The 19,822-nt window shown below is 37.0% G+C and overlaps 1 protein-coding gene across 18 annotated transcripts; it reads right to left on the bottom strand.

Moving 5' to 3' along the window:
- Positions 1 to 8,146: 8,146 nt before the first annotated feature.
- LOC100253303 (putative disease resistance RPP13-like protein 1) lies at positions 8,147 to 19,432 on the bottom strand. Of its 18 annotated transcripts, XR_009467486.1 has the most exons (10): positions 15,245 to 19,432; positions 13,280 to 13,520; positions 11,248 to 11,446; positions 10,958 to 11,029; positions 10,609 to 10,667; positions 9,752 to 9,877; positions 9,353 to 9,453; positions 9,137 to 9,233; positions 8,872 to 9,004; positions 8,147 to 8,734 (listed from the first exon to the last, which is right to left on the bottom strand). XR_009467486.1 is itself a non-coding variant. In XM_019217819.1 (2 exons), the coding sequence occupies exon 1, from the start codon at positions 19,276 to 19,278 to the stop codon at positions 15,292 to 15,294; it is 3,987 nt and encodes a 1,328-aa protein (XP_019073364.1). In that variant the 5' UTR covers positions 19,279 to 19,432; the 3' UTR covers positions 13,274 to 13,520; positions 15,245 to 15,291. The 18 variants fall into 18 exon arrangements, 1 of the variants encoding a protein (XP_019073364.1); XR_002029239.1 differs by having other exon boundaries at positions 9,137 to 9,877; positions 10,958 to 11,082; XR_002029244.1 differs by lacking the exons at positions 9,353 to 9,453; positions 10,958 to 11,029 and having other exon boundaries at positions 9,483 to 9,877.
- Positions 19,433 to 19,822: the final 390 nt, after the last annotated feature.

Here is a 19,822-nt window from a genome sequence, read left to right as displayed (position 1 = left end):
TATCTCCGGACAGACACTTTACCCGAAGATCCTAAACAAGCGCACAAAATCCGGGTGCAAGCTGCCCGTTTCACCCTGATTGGGGGGCACCTGTACAAGCGATCCTTCACAGGGCCTTATCTTCGCTGTCTTGGGCATTCAAAGGCCCAGTATGTGCTAGCTGAATTACATGAAGGAATATGCGCAAATCATACGCGAGGACGATCCCTGGCACATAGAGCTCATTCACAAGGATACTATTGGCCAACAATGAAGAAAGACGCGGCAGCATATGTCCAAAAATGTGATAAATGTCAAAGATACGCTCCCATTCCACATATGCCATCGGCAGCATTGAAATCGGTCTCAGGCCCATGGCCTTTCGCGCAGTGGGGCATGGACATAGTGGGACCCCTCCCAGCAGCACCTGCCCAGAAGAAATTCCTCCTTGTCGCCACTGATTACTTCAGTAAATGGGTAGAAGCCGAAGCATATGCAAGCATCAAAGATAAAGATGTCACCAAATTCGTATGGAAGAACATTGTTTGCCGCTTTGGAATTCCCCAAATCATCATAGCTGACAATGGTCCACAATTTGACAGCATTGCATTCAGGAATTTCTGTTCGGAACTGAATATCCGGAATTCATACTCCACGCCGCGTTATCCTCAAAGCAATGGGCAGGCGGAAGCCACAAACAAAACTCTAATCAATGCCTTAAAGAAAAGGCTTGAGCAAGCCAAAGGGAAGTGGGTGGAGGAGCTACCCGGCGTCCTGTGGGCCTATCGAACCACACCCGGACGACCAACAGGAAACACTCCTTTCGCCCTCACATATGGAATGGATGCAGTCATTCCCACTGAAATAGGCCTTCCTACTATCCGGACCAATGCAGCAAAACAAGAAGATGCCAACACGGAACTAGGAAGAAATTTGGACTGGGCAGACGAAGTCAGAGAAAGCGCGGCCATCCGGATGGCAGATTATCAACAAAGGGCATCAGCGCATTACAATCGAAAAGTCAAGCCCAGAAACTTCAAAAATGGTACGCTAGTACTTAGAAAAGTTTTTGAAAATACTGCTGAAGTAGGCGCAGGAAAGTTCCAAGCCAATTGGGAAGGACCCTACATAGTGTCTAAGGCAAACGAAAATGGAGCCTATCATTTGCAAAAGCTAGATGGCACTCCGTTACTCAGACCATGGAATGTGTCCAATTTAAAGCAGTACTATCAATAAAAAGTAGACACAAGTACAAATGAGAAAGAAGTATTTTTTTATTGATATGAATAAGTGTAATTACAAAGAGACCTCCGGACCACAAAAATACAGAAGGAAAAATTACAGCAGAAAAATTGCAAAAAGAGATAAACTATCAGGGAGCGGGCTTCTCGTGGAGCTTCTTTTCTTCACCCGGAGGAATCGAAGGGGTATCTCGCTTGATACCGTTCTTCTTCATGCAGCAGCGATACCCAAAGATAAACGTATCATCAACTTGTTGCTGGTAATCCGCTGCAAGTTCCTCCATTTCCACAGCAAACTCCCGTTCAAGTTCTTCTTTTTGCACATCCAGGCGCAGCTGCAAGTCTTCCTTCTGTTTCTTTTCATTCGAAACTTCTATCCGGAGTTGACTCACTTCATCCCTTAGCCGGGCTACCTCACCTTCCGCCTCATGTAGGCGGCCCGCAGTTGATTCTTCTCGACTCTTCGCCTCAGCCAACTCCATTCGGAGGGCTTCATTTTCCTCTCGCATGGTGGATAGATTGGCATCAGCCTCCTCCATTCTCAGACGCAGCTGATTTTCAATCTCTTGGCGCCGAGAGGAGAAGGTCCTCATATAGTCTGCAGTCTGCAGCAGCTGAGTAAAAAGATCGTGTTGTTGAGCCATGCCGCGGAGGCCCCTCACCAGCTGACACGCAAACAAGAAAAGCAAAGACATAAATCGTACTACAACAAACACATCAGTGCAACAAAGAGTCAAAAAGCAAAAGCACAAGACAACGGTATACCGTTTCTATCATATCAAACATCTTAGCAGAGGGCTTGATGGCTTTCCAGTCGGGTGTAATCTGTTTTAGCTTAACTTCCAACTCCGCGTAGCTGAAAGGGCTAGCAGGAGCTGCATCGTCAGCAGGTTCCTCCTCATATGAGGAAACAGAAGGTGACTCTTGTCCCGGATTCGGGACCTCCACATCTTCGTCCGGACGCATCTGTCCGGATACATCTTCAGCCGGAATTATTATCGGGGCGGCCGAAGTCTCAGTTGTCATCTCCACCTCGCCTCCATCCGGATGAGCGTCATGGGCAGAAGCGCAGCTAACTTCAATCTCTTGCTGCCGCTCTTGAAGCCGCCCAAGGAGTCCGGACCGTAGATCGTGCGTCGAACGCGGCTTCTTTGAAGGAGGCCCTTTCACCGGGACTATGGCCAAGCGATCCGGGTCGTCGGAAGGCTGACTTTGGCTTTCTGCCCCCGCTTCCTCCAACGGGGTCGTTTCAGCTGCATCAGCATCCGGATTAAGGTTGCCCGGACGGTTGATAGATGCAGCTTCCTCAGCCACGTTAGCCAGACGCGCAACCGCGGCCAAGGAAGTGCCTGAATGGTTCAACCCCGACATGCGTCCGGGGCCGCTTGAGATAGAGTGCAGAGCAGCGTTTACTGGCTCCTCTATCATTACTTCCCCCTCATAGGTAATTTGCGGAGGAGGAAACTCCTTGGGAGGAGTGGGTTCCTTCACATCCTTCCCATTCTTCTTCACCAGCTTCCTCCTTTTTGCTGGAGCTTTCTTTGGAGGAGAATCCGGACCCCGCTTCTGTCCGGGAGCCTTCCGGATAGTGCCTTCATTTTTCCTCTGATCTCGATCCTCCAGGAGCTTTCGCCGTCTCTCAGCATCAGCCTCTTTAGCTTCCTGATAGAGGGGGAGCTCCTTCACAGTATAATGCTCCCCAGACACTATCTCATCCTTTGCCAGTTTCCTGGGGAGAATATTGATAACATATTCCTGGGACTCCCGGACGACCGCTATCAAATTCCGCGCGGAAAGCAATGTCTTGTAGGCCCTCTCCTTGGGATCTATCTCGGATAATTTGCAGACACAGGCGAAGGACGCCTTTTCCACCCAATCCACAAGGTGGCCCCTCAATTCCAGACCTGCATTAACAGCAACAAAAGGTGAGAATTCCGTCCGGGAAAATCAGCAAAAAAAACCAGCAAAGTAAAATCCGGACAAAGAATCGCAAAACAAGAATACCCGGAATTTTTAAGGTATAATTTGGAGAAAAGGGCCTCGACGCACGCTCCGGTAGCCCCGCCCATCCACCCCGGACCGCCACCAGCCCCTTCGCCCCTCCCTTTGTCGAATCTGGCAGCTCTGTCACCACTTGAAGGGAGGGCAGGTGCGCGGACACACTGAAGATATCATTTTTTGCTTTCTTCAGGGAATAGACAAAGAACACTTCCAGTAGCGTAAGGTCGAGGTTGTACAGCATGTTGATGATGCTGCATCCCATCAACACCCGGACAAGGTTGGGATGAATGAAGATGGGTGGAACCTGAGAGAAGTGGAGGAATTCCTTGAACAACGCCGGCAGAGAGAACCGGAGCCCCGCGTTGAATTGTTCCTTTGTGAAGAGGATAACGTTTTCTTCACCTTTCTCAGTAGGCATAGCCGCCTCCTCGTTCACCAAGTTTATAAATACGTCATTTGGGATGCAGAACCGCTCCCGAAACTCCTTCACATCTAATTTGTCTATCGCCTTTTCGCCAGCCTCGCTAACCCGGGCAGATGAAACAGTCTTTTTTGGAGCCATTTCTTACCACAAAGCCAAACCAAAATCTACATACAAAAGCAATGCAACGGTTCAAACCAAGCAGTCAGAAAATACACAAACCCTAACCCAAAGCAGTCAGAGACACCCCTCAAAAACCCCCCCCGAACACCGACAAAGTACCAACATTCAACAACAAATTGCAAGCGACTTGCCCAAAACAATGCCCAAGCAAGCCAGAAACCAAGTTTAAAGAACCAGCAAACGCAACCAAAGGAATGACAGTAGCAAAGAGGTACGTACCAAATAAAGCTCTGAAGAAGAAGAACGGTTACTGTCTCGGTGCGAAATCACCAGCAGCAAACAAACGAAGTCGCGATACAAAAACACCGGTGCAAAAGAGCTTTCGAAGTTTTTCTCAGAGAAGCAAAGGGCGCAGAAAAAAGCAAGAAGAAGAAAGGCTCTCAAGAGAATGCAGTAGGAAAAAATGCAAAAAGAGGTACAGTGCCCTATTTATAGCAGGACAGCCATGTTATCATTGAAACGACATATTGTCTGGGGATACACAGGGTCGACGGCTCGTCATAAATGCCTTTTTGGTTTCCGCACCCCCACTCGCCACGTGGCCCAGTCAGGCGAAGGGACTTCTTCAATTTTCACAAGCCAGTTATTTTTAACCCGCCCATTTTTTGGGCAAAATAGGCAAGTTAAAAAGGGGGGCAATGTAGGGACCCCTCCCCTTGGGAAACACGTGGCACGCAGCTCATGGTGACACGTGGCACGTGTTATCAGCCGGACCATCATCATCCGGATTCCCCTAAGGATATGCATGGTGCAGTTATCCTATCCGGACCGCCTCAAGGAAAGGCAAACGACGTTTCAGCTTCTCCTATCCAAGGAAGAGCAAACGACGCTGGCAGAGCGTAGACATCCGGATAGTCTCCACAACACATCCGGATAATCAGCATAAGCCATCCGGATATAAATCGTCTGGATGGTCAATTAAAGTAAAGCGAGTCTTACACGCAATCACAACAAGCAGCCATGGCCCACATCTTGTCACCTGCAGAGTGAGAAGACAAAATGAAGTGATAGCAAGTCACTTCCCACGATCATTCTACATGATCACCTTCCCACGATCTCTGACAGCCGCATCACCTACCATGGTTTCTGACAGTCGTTCGTAGGGTGATAATGCTCCTACTGACACCTATTGTCATCATCACAACATAAAATATCTCATCACCATTAATGAGAGGAACAGTACCCCTGAAGCTGTATATATATGCCTTCATACGAAGAAGAGGGGGATCCTACTGGTAACTTCCTAACACCTAGAAAAAGGCCAACTGCCTCATATATCTTCCCCTCTTACCATGGCTAACAAAACCATCGGAGGGTGCGTCCGGACACCCTGTCCGGATGCCTTTTGCAGGTACAACCGCTGAATCAAGAACCCTTTGTGTGTTGAGAATCGTGTGTCCATCCATCTTACAGCAACGTGGACCACCGGATACGCGAGGTGACAACACTTTCTCCTCCTCCTTTCTTATCTTTTTCTCACCATTTATTGTGGTTTATTCTTCCTTTCTCGCTCTTTGCTTTTACTAGTTTAGTCTTTTCCAGTGTCCTTTGTGTCATTAAAAAGACTGACAGTTCAAATCATTGGTTTTTTTTTCTTCTTGATTTAATAAATAAGAAAAACTTTGATAAACAATGTTTGAATAAAAAAGAGAAAAGAATTCCTCACAAAGTGAATATTAAAAAATTTATTAAAATTTTAATTTTATGAATTAATTTCATTCAAAAATAATAAAATAAATATTTAATAAAATTTTAAACTTATAAAAATTAAATGTATTTAATAGAAACAAAAACCTTAAAGAAAATAAATAAAATTAACCCTAATTTTAATTAAATCACTATAATATAGGTGTACTCATGAGGATTATTTTAATTATTTTTTAATTTTTTAATTTATATATATTTTTTATTTTTATATGTATATTTTTTATTAGTTATTATTTTAAATTTTTATTTCCATTATTTTTATTATTTTTATTATTTTTATTTTTAAAATTTAAAAAGGAAAAAGAGAATAAGATATTATTATTAAAAAATGGAAAAATAAAAATAAATTTCATATAAAATTATAAAAAGTTATTTAAAAGAAAAGAAAGAAAAAAGAGTAACTTGGTCAACAAGTTTTCAAAGCAATAACAAATAAAATAATAAATAAAAAACAAAACTTTCCTCCCTGTTTCTCATGCTTCTGTCCCCATATTCTCTCTCATGCCCTCTCTCCCCACATTTTCTTTTTTCGTAGTCTCCCAAAGCTTTCTATGAATTATATATATAAAAAAAAAATTAAAAAAAACGCCTTTAAAAATTGAAAAAAAATATTTTTTTAAAGAAACACTTCATATAGATATATTAATGTTTTTAATAAAAATTTGAAATTAATATGAACTTATTTTCTATTAAAGAAAAAAAAAACACTTAGCCCTAAAATACCATATATCGATGCAAATGATGCATTGATCAATTTATCTGACAAATTGTTGTATCTTGGGATAACTAATGTGGGATTATTTTGCTCACCAAGATCAAAATAAACACCGTTTAGATATTTATATGTTAGGTTTTCTGATACAACAAAATTTGGATTCAACAAATAATGAGTCGCACACACATTTAACACGTGACATGTATTCAAAAGGTGACACATGACTCAATCCTAAACAGGATAAATATTTACCACATCAATCAAACAATATTAGTTATCTCTTTAAATCATTTAAAGATACTCATGATTGATGAAGTAAATCGTGAATTTGTATGATTAAGATCATGGTCCGACATATTTAGAAATGATGTTAACTATTCTCGTACACAAATAATTAAAAATGTGATACAAATATAATTTAAGGAAAATATTTAACAAGTAGCATAATTAAACACATCTCTCGTAAATTCTTCTATATTCATGAGCTCCATTTAGTTCTACAGAAGGATCAATAATTTAGGAAAAGTGACAACTAGTTAACATCAAAAAAGTTGCACAAGAAGGGGGGAGAAGAATCAATAATTCAGGAACATAAAACTTGCACAAGAAGAGGTATACCAATCATCACCTATAAAGTGATGAAAAGTGGAAATGCTTTTTATCATGCATGAATTTATCCATCATCATATATAAAAAGGATCAAAGATCCTTTACCTTCATTTCATTTTGATGATGGACTAATATAATTCGAGGGTTTTTCTTTTACCAAAAAGCGATGACATTAATTTACCTTATGTTTGTTTCTCAAGAATATAGGTGGGAAAAAATAAAAGAAATAAAAAAGTAAATGTAAAAAAAAGAAATATGATTAAAGGTAATAAATTACATTAGAAATTATAATTATAGTTAATAAATTATTTTTATTTATCATTTTAAATTTATTTTAGCACTTTCATATAAGGATTAAATAATTTAAAAATATTATTTTTTTCCCTTTCTTTTATATCTCTATTCAATGATCCAACTTTTGTCGCATACCTTAATATTTGGATGCTAGATATGATACCAAATTAGTGCCTTCCAATTTTCCTATAACTTATTTTTATTGAAAAAGGGAATTTTTTTTTTCATTCCTCCATTTAAATATCATTGCAATTAAATGTCACTTTTTGCCATAAATACAAAATTCATATCAAAATCTTATAAAAAATTATTTGTCACAAATATATGATGTGATTAAATATACTATTTTGCTATGAATGTAAATTTCATCTCAAAAAAATCTTTTTTGCTATAAAAATAAAATTTGTTCAAAAAATCTTCTTTGTGGCTAAAATTATGGTAGCAAATGTAAAATTTGTTGTAGTGAATCAAACAAATGTCCTTATTGATTTTGCCAAAACACAAACTCTTGGAATGATAAATCAATTTAATTACTTTATATATATGCCTTTATAAACAATAAGGATACTTCAACTATTGTAAGGCTATCTTGAGTTCAGGAAAGTATTTAGCAAAGGAAAAAATGTTAAGAAAAATTATTTTCTCATGTTTGATTTTACTATGAAAAATACGAAAAAGGTTAAATATAATTAAAATTACTAAGAAACTTTTATGTTTTTAAATTATTATTATTTTTTTGTAGAAGAGTTAAACAAGTTAAATGAGTCTGAAATATGATATAAAAATAATTTATTGACTTTATATCAATTTTTATTTTTTCCTCACATTTTCTCTCAAATTTTTTGGGAATCAAACATAGCGAAAAAACATTTTATTAAATAAAAAGTTGTTTTCCCACTAATTTGAGCAAGAACAACAGAGTCTCTTCCTCTCATATAAATAATTCAATAGATCAAGGAAGTATTTGTCACATCAAGTGGTAAGTAAAAATAAACATATATGAATATATTTTCAACTGCATATAAGAGGAATGAACTCAATCATATCTGCTTTGAAAGTTTGAAAACAGATCACTTCTATTGAGAATGCAACAACTTTTAAGATTTGGAATGACCTCACAATAAGTTGAATCTCTAAAACACTGAACATCCTACCTATCATATACAAATAGCAATATCTCATCATAAAACATCTCCCAAGAGAGAATAGAAGATGCATGGTTTGTGGGAACAACATATGTGTACATGGGAAACAGTGAAAGAAACTTGCCATCAATGGAGGTTTCCAACATCTGCAGATGTTGAAGAAATGTGAAGTCGCTACCATTTTAGTTGACATATAAATCAGTTATGATGAGAATGGCTTTCTTTCATGGGCCAAGGCTAATGCTTGCCATCTTTTCATGGGAGCTTAAAAACAAAAAATAAAACTGAATAGCTTGTTCTGATGGTCAAGTCATCCAGTTAATTGGAGTGTGTGTGATATTTTGCGCCAAATTTGTAGCAACTATGAGAACCCCAATCATTGAATTGCACATCCAAGTATTCCATGAACAAGCTGCCATATATGAGGCACATTTACAACCTAAAAAAAAAAAATAAAGGAATCAAAAAGACAAAAGATTTCGTTGCACACAATAGAATTGAATACCCACTTCTAAAAATAATTATAGCAGAAGAATGCAAGTGTGGAAACAAGTGCAATCCAATATATATTCATACCTTATGAACAACTGAAAGGGATATCTGAGGAATTTTGAGTTCCTAGACAGCATGGAGCAAGATATAAAACCCCAGTAAAACGGGAAATGAAGGAAGGAAAGTATTTGAGAAATCCAATGAGTTGGGCAGAAGCCTGCAAGTGATGAAGTGCAATACAATGTTCATAAACCAATGCTAAAATTCAATCTTAAAGTGAAAAAACAATTGTCTTAGGATATGCATCTCCAACAAACTGCTTTTGTTAAGGACCTACTTAATATCTTACCTACATTAAAGACAGACGAAATCCTCGAACATTTCTATCAACTTCAAACATCATTACTCCGCTTTTCTAAACTTAAAAGCATTTCTCTTAATTTTTCCTGTGAAGATTACCATGTCAGGATGTGCTGCTAGAGAAACCTGATAAAATTTCCATTTATAATAGCCTCTCATTTCCTCAAGTTAGGGATTGAGAATTAAGTTATTAGAATCAACATACATTTCAGTTTGCATGATTGTTCTCCTTTTGGAGTCCAGTGTTGGATCAAGGTACCATGTAATGGAAGTCAACAAAAAGCATTCATTTGATGATAGGCTCTTCTGCAGTGATAGAAAGTAGGATCGCTTACACATGGTTTTATGGGAACAGAAGATCTTAATTAAAGGTGGCAGAAATCTATCTGAATACTGCTATCCCAAGACTGAAGGCAGGGGATATACAAATCATTAGCAAAATACAATCTAAGTTCCACCTGCAGATAATTTCCAAGAAATATCATAATGGTGCCAGTATGGATGTTCATATCATCCACTTGGATTCCAGCTAATTAACGATGAACTAATTAATAACAAAGAAGAGAATCACTCTTCCCACATCTTTCCATGCAGAATGGTGTACCTAAGTCCCATGCAAGAGAGGAGAACTTGGAAGTGTATCATTTGCTTATCTCTTCCATATGATTCCACGTCTTTATGATTCCACATCACCTTCCAACAAGCTATCTCTATTGGCAAAATCTTCGTCCTAGGAACAAGTAGTTATAATTGCATTCTCATATTTCACAAAATCAAGAACCAAAAACTCCAAAACAAAATTGCATGGCAGAGTTAATTTCCTGTCCGGGACAAGTTTTAGATCAATTTGCCACCTTTTCATTGCATTGCAATTCCAAAATTAGATTACTACTGAAATTGAGTTGTTGAAATGAAAGAAATGGTTTTGTTCATGTGGAATTCCGGGTTTATGGATGATTGTAGGATGAAATTAGAAGATATTACAAGCTGTAATTAGAGATTTGCTAGTTGTAAATAGCTGTAGATTATTTTCTATAGATAGAAGATAGTTTCCTCTCTTGTGGGATCTGACAGAGTTTTTTTTTAAGGAATTACCAGGCTGTTGGTAATCTCCTATTTCCCTATAAATGTATATTTCTGCAGAGTAAATAATATGAAAAGAAAATTCTCACAGTTTTCTTCAGTTCAGAGAAGAGATAATAAAACTCATAATCATCTAAGACACTCTTTCAGTCTTATCATAATCATCTTGACCATCAATGCAAACACCGATGGAATAGGATGCATATGATAACCTCCATACCATACTTTAAATATAAAGCAGTCTACATAAGCAAAGAAATTTCTTCAATGTGTAAGCAAAAAGACCATCTACTTTTATCTCGATGATTCTAATAGTTTAGTATGTGAATTTTTACTATAAGACAAAACATGTTATTTTTCATAAAGTACAAGACATACCTATCGAAAGCAGGGCACTTTGCGGCGGTTAGTACATTTGTCAGAGCCCTTCATTCTATCTGAAAATTTTCAGAACACAAAAATGTAACATCTCTTATGGATGGTTTCCCTACATGAGCTTTGCTAGAAAGATCTTTCCATTTTCTCTTTGTCACATCATCCTAGCAGAAATTAAATATTATATCGAGTAACAAAATAATTCAAGTGCACAACCTTCCTCTGCTAATGATATTAGTTAAAGATGCTTTAGATGCTTATTTTAGTAAATTTTGATTGTGGAATCACAAATGCATGGATATGAAGCCACTATGGATGTTCATATCAGCCACTTAAATTCTAGCTACAGAACCTGATAATCAATAGGAGAATCACTCTGCATGCCTGATTAAGCTCTTCCCATACAAAAGGCAATACCAAAGTCCTATGCAAGAGAGAAGAATGGGAAAGTGTATTAACTTGATCAAAGTCTCCAACCTAGGAACAAGCATGCGTAAATGTATCCACATGTTTCACAAAAAAGAGAAACAAAAAATCAAAACTAAATTATATGGAAAGGTTGATATAATTTCCTCTCTGAGATAGGTTTTAATATAAAAGTGAATTTGTGGTAGGTTAATAGAAACTATCCAATTTGCTTACCTTTTCATTGCACTGGAGTTCCAAAAGTTTAGAACCTCTAATTAAATTTTGACTTCTGAAAGGCTGATTAACCATCTTTTACTTCCCCAACAGTATGCACCCCGACATGCTTCAATGGTGCCTCCTTCAAATGAACCTCTCATTATTATGCAGGTACAAGTACTTCTTTCAAATTCTTAAATGATGCCCAATGTGGAAGCTGCATAAGATGAAGAGGAGGACATGTTTAAAGTTTAAAGAACTTTATTAAATTATAGTTTTCACATATAGAAGAAGCTGATGAAATAATTAAATCATATGTATTACCTTTTAATTTTGGAGTTAATATTACTTTTTAATTTCATAGAGTTTAGAAATAAATTGAAAAGGAAATAAAGCAAGGATGATTTAAAATATTCGGAATGTAAAGTAGAACTAAAATTCAGAAAGGATCTAAGTAGTGTTGTTGAACTGAAAGAAGTGAGTATGTTGAAAGAAATGAAAAGTATAAAATAGAAAACAATATCTCAACATTAAAATGGCTAACGCAAGCAACAACGGAACATTTGATAATCTTTGTACCATAGTTTAAAAGATAGAGCAACCTCTCATTTCTTGAAAATGTTCTACTCCATAAATAGTTGGTGAAATATATTGTAGGATATGCAAATGCATTTTGAAGGTTTAACCTTGACCTAGATGCAATAGCTTTCATTAGTTCATCAAGCACATGAACCATTTCTCTTTGTTTAGAATCTCAACAATAACAATTTTTTCCCTGTTATTTGATTCATAAGCTTATTTTCAATGATTGGAAATTTGAAGTACATAAGCAAAAATATAAGTTGAATGTGTAGGCAAAAGGATCCTCTGCTTTTCTTATGATGATTCTAACAATTCAGTATGTTTCTTTGGATATAACATAATAGTTCATCCCTTTACATAATTACTCAATCTAGAACAACAAATGCACAATGACTTTGTTAACATTAATATACCTTCCAAGAAATGGGGCACTAGTAATGACAATCCTTAACCAAAGTACTAAACTTTTGTTTGGAGCAAGATCATGGAATCAATGCAATGACAGTGCCTTATGGATTCTAGACCACTAGTAGTGACCAAAGACGCATAGGATGGAAATATTGAGCAATGAAAAAAAAATCTGAACAAGAACAATAGGCTATAAGTTGTCCTAACATTATGAGATTCAAAGCATTTGGATCCACATTTAGGTGTGGGAAGCATTCCTGGAAAAAAGATTTGATACCCCCAATTGAAACCCATTGTATGTGTATTCTCACTACAAGGCAAAGCATAACATTTTTTAGAAAATAGAAGACATACCTAATCGAGAGTAAAGTAATTGCAACTACTAATACTTTTTCAAAAACCCTCCATTCCATCTAAAATTTTTCAAAACATTCAAGCGTAACATCTCTAGATGGAAGATATGCCTACATGTCCTTCACTAGGTAGGAAAAGTTTGTTGTTTTGTGGTACCATACTTGCAAATATCAAGAAGTGCACAACCTTCTCTACCAATGATATTAATTGGATGCTTTAGATGCATCAATGTTCGAAAAATGAGAAGTTTGTAAAAAAATCACAACATAGAACCTATAGACACTTGTTGAGAGCAATGTCTCAAGTAATAATAGAAAAAGGATTCGTAAAAATTTTGCAAAATCCATCAAAATTTTCATAGCCACTATGCTTGGTTTATGTTTGTCAAGGCCTTATCTTATCCCATTTCCATGATTTTGAACTTATACTAAGTCACCTTAGCTTATCCCCACAGATTCCAAGCACTGCTGAAAGCAAACATCAACACCAATCAAATTTTGATGTTGCCTAAGTTAAACATCACGCTTTTCTCCAAAAATGATCTTAATGAATTTTTTTTTTAGCAATTTTAGGGAGAAACATGTTTTTTTATTAACTTTGAGGAGAGAAATTGATTCTCTAGAAGGTAGAAATTATCTTGATATGTGAACACCAAAGAAAATAAATTACACCTTCAAAAAGTAGAATTGTAGAGGAAGAATGGTACCTAATTGGAAATAGGCACTTTGTTGCTATGAATACGTTTGTTGAACCCTTTGCCATATTTGAAGAATCTAAAGTGGATGTCTTGGAATTAGGAATCATTTGTCTACATGAGCTTTACAAGGTTGTTTTCTCCATTTGCTCCCTACATTTTGATGTGCTTGCAAAAACCAAGTAGAAAATCAAGGAAGCCAACAATTCTGGTAGACAACCTTCCTCAATCAACAACAAGATAGTAGACACTCCTGCATCCAAAAATTCTTCATGGCGTGAATAGTTTTGCAATGAATTGTTATATTTACATATGCCAACATATATAGAATTAGGAAGGGACAAGTTGTTTACAAAAGCAACTTGAAAATCAACATCCCAACAAATTATAACCAAGGAACAAGCTCACCTAGTCACTAAACTACTAATAGTTGTTTGAATTTATTAACACCTATATTCACATATAATACTAAACTTTCCAAAAAAATGACTATTATTGGAGAGAGTTCACTATAAGAAAGTAGTAAATATATATATTGGTACAATTTTCACAAAATTATATGATTTCAAAGTAAGTATATCGAGGCTTGTGGTCATCTTATGAATCATAGGTATAATTGATTTTTGGGCTCAAAAGAGAACACACTTAATGGGGTTTGCCTTATCTCATTTCAATGACTTAAGCTTGATGTGGAATTGCCTAAACTTCTTTTAAAAGATATTAAACATTGTCCATCAAAATCACACATGGAAATCAACAAGCTCACATGTCTAATGCCCCTTTTTTAATGTACATGTTTACCTTATAATATGGGTTTTTGATAAAAGTACAATCAATTTAAAATTAATTTTTTAAAATACAACACATAAGAAAATATTTCAAATTCTACAACATTTTATGTCACATTGAAAGTTGTCTATTGAAGATATATCTTTCACGATTTTCATATCGGTCACTTATTTTTTTTTTAAAATTATATTAAAGATGTTTTTTGAAAAAACACTTTCCATAGTAAAACTATTAAGAATTCACAACAATTTTAACAACGCTAGAAGTTATCTCTTAAAGAGACACCTTTTACAATTTTTATATTAAGCACATATTAAAAATAACTGAATGTATAATAAAAGTGTCTTTTGAAAAAACAATTTCCATATTGAAAGAATTACAAATTTATACTAAAGATGACTTTTGAAAAAAATACTTTCCATATTAAAAATATTGAGGAATTTACAACAGTTTTGGTCATGTTGGAAGTTGTCACTTAAAGAAATAATTTCCACAATTTCATATTAGACACACATTGAAATTAAAAAATGAATTTACATTAAAGTTGCCTCTTGAAGTAATATTTTTATGTGATACAAGTTGTTTATCTTTAGTAAAAATTATCTAAACTTAAAAGAAAAAGAAGTTCTCTTAAAGTTGTTTTTTGAACAAACAACTTCTATGCATAAGAATGTTGTCTTTTAAAGTAACAATTTTAATGAAACACACCAAGTAAAAGCAAGAGGCTAATAAACATCAAATACAATATTTCCTGATTAAAAATGAAAAAATAATATAACAAATTAATGATATAGTTAGTTGCATTTTTTTCTCAAGATTTAAAATTTGAAAGTGACTTTGGAAATCATTTGGTAACTATTTTTAATTTTTTTTTTATAAAATAATTGATAACAAAAAAAATGAAAAAAGAAAAGCAAAATTATAAAAATAGAGAATATAAAATTATATCCAAACTACATCTAAGTGGTGCTTTGCCTTTATTCTTTATTTGAGTGATACCCCCACAAAATATATAGTTGGACTATCTACTGGACGCCCACTTGATGTCTCAAAAATAAGAGAATTATAAAATAAAGTCTTAAAAATATTAGCACCATTAGGTAGAAGAATCTGGATGCTAGAGTAGTTATAAACTTGCTGACTCACGGGGAATTGGTAAATGAAAATAAAACACAAAGAATAAAGTACCTGGGCCAATAAATGCAGAGGAGAGCAAGAGCTTCGATGCAAGGGCCTCATGATAAGATCACCTCCCCATTTTCCATATCCGATTGGTCGAACGCTATGCAGGGGATGTGAGAAATCTTGGGCCATTCTTTCCCTTTATCCCTTTGGCATCGTTTCCTCAGCAGAGGACACTCTCCAATATAAAGACGTGAAAGGGAGGAGGGCAGCCCTTGTTTTGGGAAGGACTTGAGGTTTCCACATTTCCAAATCTCCAGAGTTTCAAGAGAGGTAAGATGCTGAAGCCCCTTATTGTCCAGGGATTTCAGATTTGGAAAACCCCTAATTTCAAGGGAGGTGAGAGTGGAGGGCAGAAATCGCTCCTCGGGAAATCTTTCTTTCTCATATCCTCCAATCTGCAACGTTCTAAGAAAGGGAAGCGTTTGTAAGCCCCACTCCATCCGACAAGCCAAGAGTTTGTTGCAATTCACGATGTAAAGGCTAGATAAATTAGTGGGCAAACCCCCTTCTGGAAATGAATCAATTTCTGGACAACCTTCTATTGTCAATAATTCAAGGGATGTAAGGAGGGTGTGCATCCCTTGGGGCAGTGACTTAAGCTTTTCGCAGTTATATATCCCAAGCCATCTTAAATTGGGAGTGGGCAATCCTCCTCGCGGAAAAGATACCAGATTAGGGCAATTCCATATGTCCAATGACTGGAGAGATGTGAGATCCATGTGGTGAAGTCCATCTCGAATGTAAAGGGACTCCAGATTTGTACAATTCCATAAATGAAGCGTCTCAAGCTTTGTGAAGGAGGCTATCATTCCCTCTGGTAGGGACTCCAGAATGGGACAGGAAAAAATTTGAAGGCTTTCAAGCATGGGTGGCAGCGCCATCTCCGGAAAAGATGCAAGACTCTCACAATTCTCGACCTTCAAGTCTTTAAGAGAGGTAAGGTTGTGAAGAATGGGTGGAATTTCCTTTAGCTCGGGACAAAAAAGCACATACAACTCTACAAGAGAATGCAGTTGTCCTAATTCATCTGGTATTTTACAAACATTGCTTATATCCAAGGAAGCCAATGAGGTGAGACTGCCCGCACTCCTAACCACCACATCATCACATTTCTCCAACTCCAATTTACGAATGGAGGGAGCCATTGGAAGACAACACACCAGCTGCTTGCATTCTCTAATCTCAAGTTTTGTTAATTTAGGAAGGTGTTTCGGTAAATCCTTTTTCAGCTTTGGACATTTCTTGATATAAAGCTCCTTCAAACAAGGGAATTCAATTTCACGACAAACCCATTCCTCCCACTCTAACATCTCTTCAAACCTCAGAATCTCTAGGGCTTCAAATGGCTTAAACGAAGAAGACCCAATATTCCCATAGAACTCTTGTCCCACCTTCTGCACTCCATCAATCCTCATAATAGAGAGCTCCTTGAGAGATCCAAGTTGCCCTAGCGATGGCAAGGATGAACAATTTTTACAATCGTGGAGTTGCATGGACACCATATTGGTAAATGAATGTTCGCTTAACCAGTTAGGAAATTTTTCACCACAATAGTACTCGATGGTCAGCTCTTTCAAATTGTTATGAGGTTGTAGCTTTTCAAGCACAGTTGTTTCCTTCTGCAAATCACGAGCAGTAGCTTCGCCATCCCACTGCATTACTAACTCATCAAGACGCTCCTTGCCTTTCAAATTAGCCTCGAAGACATCCATAGCATCCACCACATTCTGCAACTTGGAAATGCAAAGTCTGCCACCGAGGTGTGACATGTCCCTCAACTCTTTAATTTTTGCCCCTCTATCCTCACCAACAACAAAAGCAGTCAATGTTCGAAGACGTTTCAACCCTTTCATTCCCATTGGCATCTCCTTTAATATAGTGTTGGTAATATCAAGATGTTGCAAGTTAATCAGTTTCCCCATTTCTGTGGGTAAATGAGTAAGAGAAATACAATTTGACAACATCAATGTCTGCAAGTTAATCAGTTTCCCCATTTCTGTGGGTAAATGAGTAAGAGAAATACAATTTGACAACATCAATGTCTGCAAGTTAATCAGTTTCCCCATTTCTGTGGGTAAATGAGTAAGAGAATCACAATTTGACAACATCAATGTCTGCAAGTTGAAAAGGTTGGTTATTGATTCAGGGAGCCTTCTAATTGAAGTACGAGAAAGATCTAAGTAGCGTAGGTGTTTCAAAGTTCCAATTGAGTGAGGCAACTCCACAATATGATAATGAGCTAAAGAGAGAACCCGTAAGCATTTCAATGTTGGCAATAAAAGATCTGAGACCTTCTTGCTTAAAAAGATACGACCATATTGATGACCTGTATGTACAGGAAGAAAGGTCCGCAAATTATGAGCTTCATAAAATGGATCAAATTTCTTGGAGAGTTCAAATTGCTCTGCCCTAACATAAGAAGAATGTCGAGTCTGTTTGGAAATTTGACTTTTCTTTTCATCATCCAACGAAGAGCAGAATTTTCCCGATACAAATTGTGCTAAATCATGGATCAAATCATGCATCAAAAATATTGATTCATCATCACTAGCTTGTTGGAAGAAAGATCTTGAAAGTAGATTGTCAAAACACATGTTACCATAATCTTCTATAGTTTCCTCTCTTTTGGAGCCACCTAATAAGCCTTCGGCCATCCATAACAGCACTAAGTTCCTTTTTTCAAATTTATAGTCCTTGGGGAATATGGAGCAATATGCAAAACATCGTTTCAAATTTGTAGGAAGATAATGGTAACTCAAGTATAAAGCCGGAAGAATGTCACTTCGTTCAATTTGAAAATCCCATATGCCATTATTCAGTACTTCATTCCAAGCATTTTCATCTTCTTTAGTGTGTAATAGACTTCCAAGCGACTTTGCAGCCAAAGGCAAGCCTCTGCATTTTTTTACTATCTCCTCACCAATTGGTTCCAACTTTTGGCGGATGTTTGTATTCATATGTGCAAAGGCGTGTTTTGCAAATAATAGCCGACACTCTTCATAGGATAGCACATCAAGGTGATGAGAAGAGGCAGTAGTGCGCATAATCGATGCAACATCTTCATTACGAGTTGTTACTATGATCATACTGCCTTGTGCACCAGCCCTAAAAGGAGCCTTTAAGGCATCCCAGTTTTGGGGCTTCTCGTTCCACACATCATCTAGAACGAGGAAGAATTTTTTCCCATTCAATCCATTCTTCAGGCTATTTTGTAATGAGTCCAAGTTCTTAGAATCAGTTGAACTATGAGTGACGGACTCTAGAATTGCTTTGGTTATCCCTGTCACATCAAATCGATCCGATACACAAACCCAAATCCTGGTATCAAAGTGGCTCTCCACCCTCTTATCATGGTAGATAATTTGAGCCAGGGTTGTTTTACCAACCCCACCCATACCTACGATGGGAACTACAGAAACTCCATTATCACCATTATCCCTGGAGGCTTTCTCGGATAAGAGAAATTGAATGATAGCCTCCTTCTTAGCATCCCTACCATAAATGCTAGACTCATCTACCAAGGAAGTGGTTTGTAACCTTTCTTCCATCTCAAACGACAACCCTCCAACACCCTTCATTAAATCAAAGTCATGTTTTCGTTTTGCAACAGCATCCAACTCCCTTGTAATTTTCTCTATCTTTTCCCCAATCTTTGCATTAAATTTCACAGATGTAGGATGACAAGCAGCAAAACAAGTTGGGATGAGCTTGTGTACCTTACTGGTGCTAGCTTGGGGTCCAGGTATCACGATCTGCAGATTAGCTTCAGTGTTGAACTCGTCCAGAACATCTTCCATGTCGTAAACCAAAGATTTGAGATCATCCAACCAAAGCTTAACAGCTCTCTCCCTTATCTGCTTCTGCTCAGCATCAGTCAGCACAGCTTCAATATGCAACAAAATCCTCCTCCATTCTTGGAGAGTGGCCTCAACATTCTGCCTGCGTGCATACTCCGACAAAGGGGCAGCGGCGGCAGCCACCAACTTCTCAAGCACCAGATCAAAGATGGAAGACACAGCCGCCTCCGCCACAAACATGTTTTCAGCAAAATTCAAACTCTCGAATAACCAAAGCAAATTAGCGAGAGTAGCAGTTGCTGTGAAAGCCTTTGCAGTAGTCTTTCAAGCCTTGTGAAAGCGCAGGAAAATGGTCTGTACATTGAATTGAAGTTTCAGGCATTGTGGAGCCCACAAAGCGCGTGAATGACTTGAATAATTAAAAACAAAGACCCGAGCATCAATCAATGCCATTGGGTTGCATGATTGCACCCTTCAATCCTTTTTTTCATATTTGGGTAACTTCAAGTGAAATAGTTGAATATTCACAATATTTTTTTATATTTTCATTGAAATAGTCATAAGCTCGTGACTTAGAGACGCTGATAATACTGAAAAAGGGTACAGATATTTCACAAGACAAATTAGATGGAAAAATAATTTCAACAATTTTTTGGGTTGAAAGATGGAAAACAATAAAGAAATTCGTAATTACCTTTAGAAAAGATTGTAAAATGCACAATTCAATTGTTTTTTAAAAGCTAAAGGTCCGTTTGATCATGCCTTCTAATACTTGTTTTTCAAA

Source organism: Vitis vinifera, chromosome 13 (genome assembly GCF_030704535.1).
Source record: "Vitis vinifera cultivar Pinot Noir 40024 chromosome 13, ASM3070453v1".
In the NCBI taxonomy this organism is placed as follows: domain Eukaryota; kingdom Viridiplantae; phylum Streptophyta; class Magnoliopsida; order Vitales; family Vitaceae; genus Vitis; species Vitis vinifera.
This window is presented reverse-complemented; position numbering and strand designations above follow the sequence as displayed.

Excerpts from the sequence above, each read along its gene's own strand:
- LOC100253303 (XM_019217819.1), bottom strand. The coding sequence starts at position 19,278 with ATGTTTGTGGCGGAGGCGGCTGTGTCTTCCATCTTTGATCTGGTGCTT.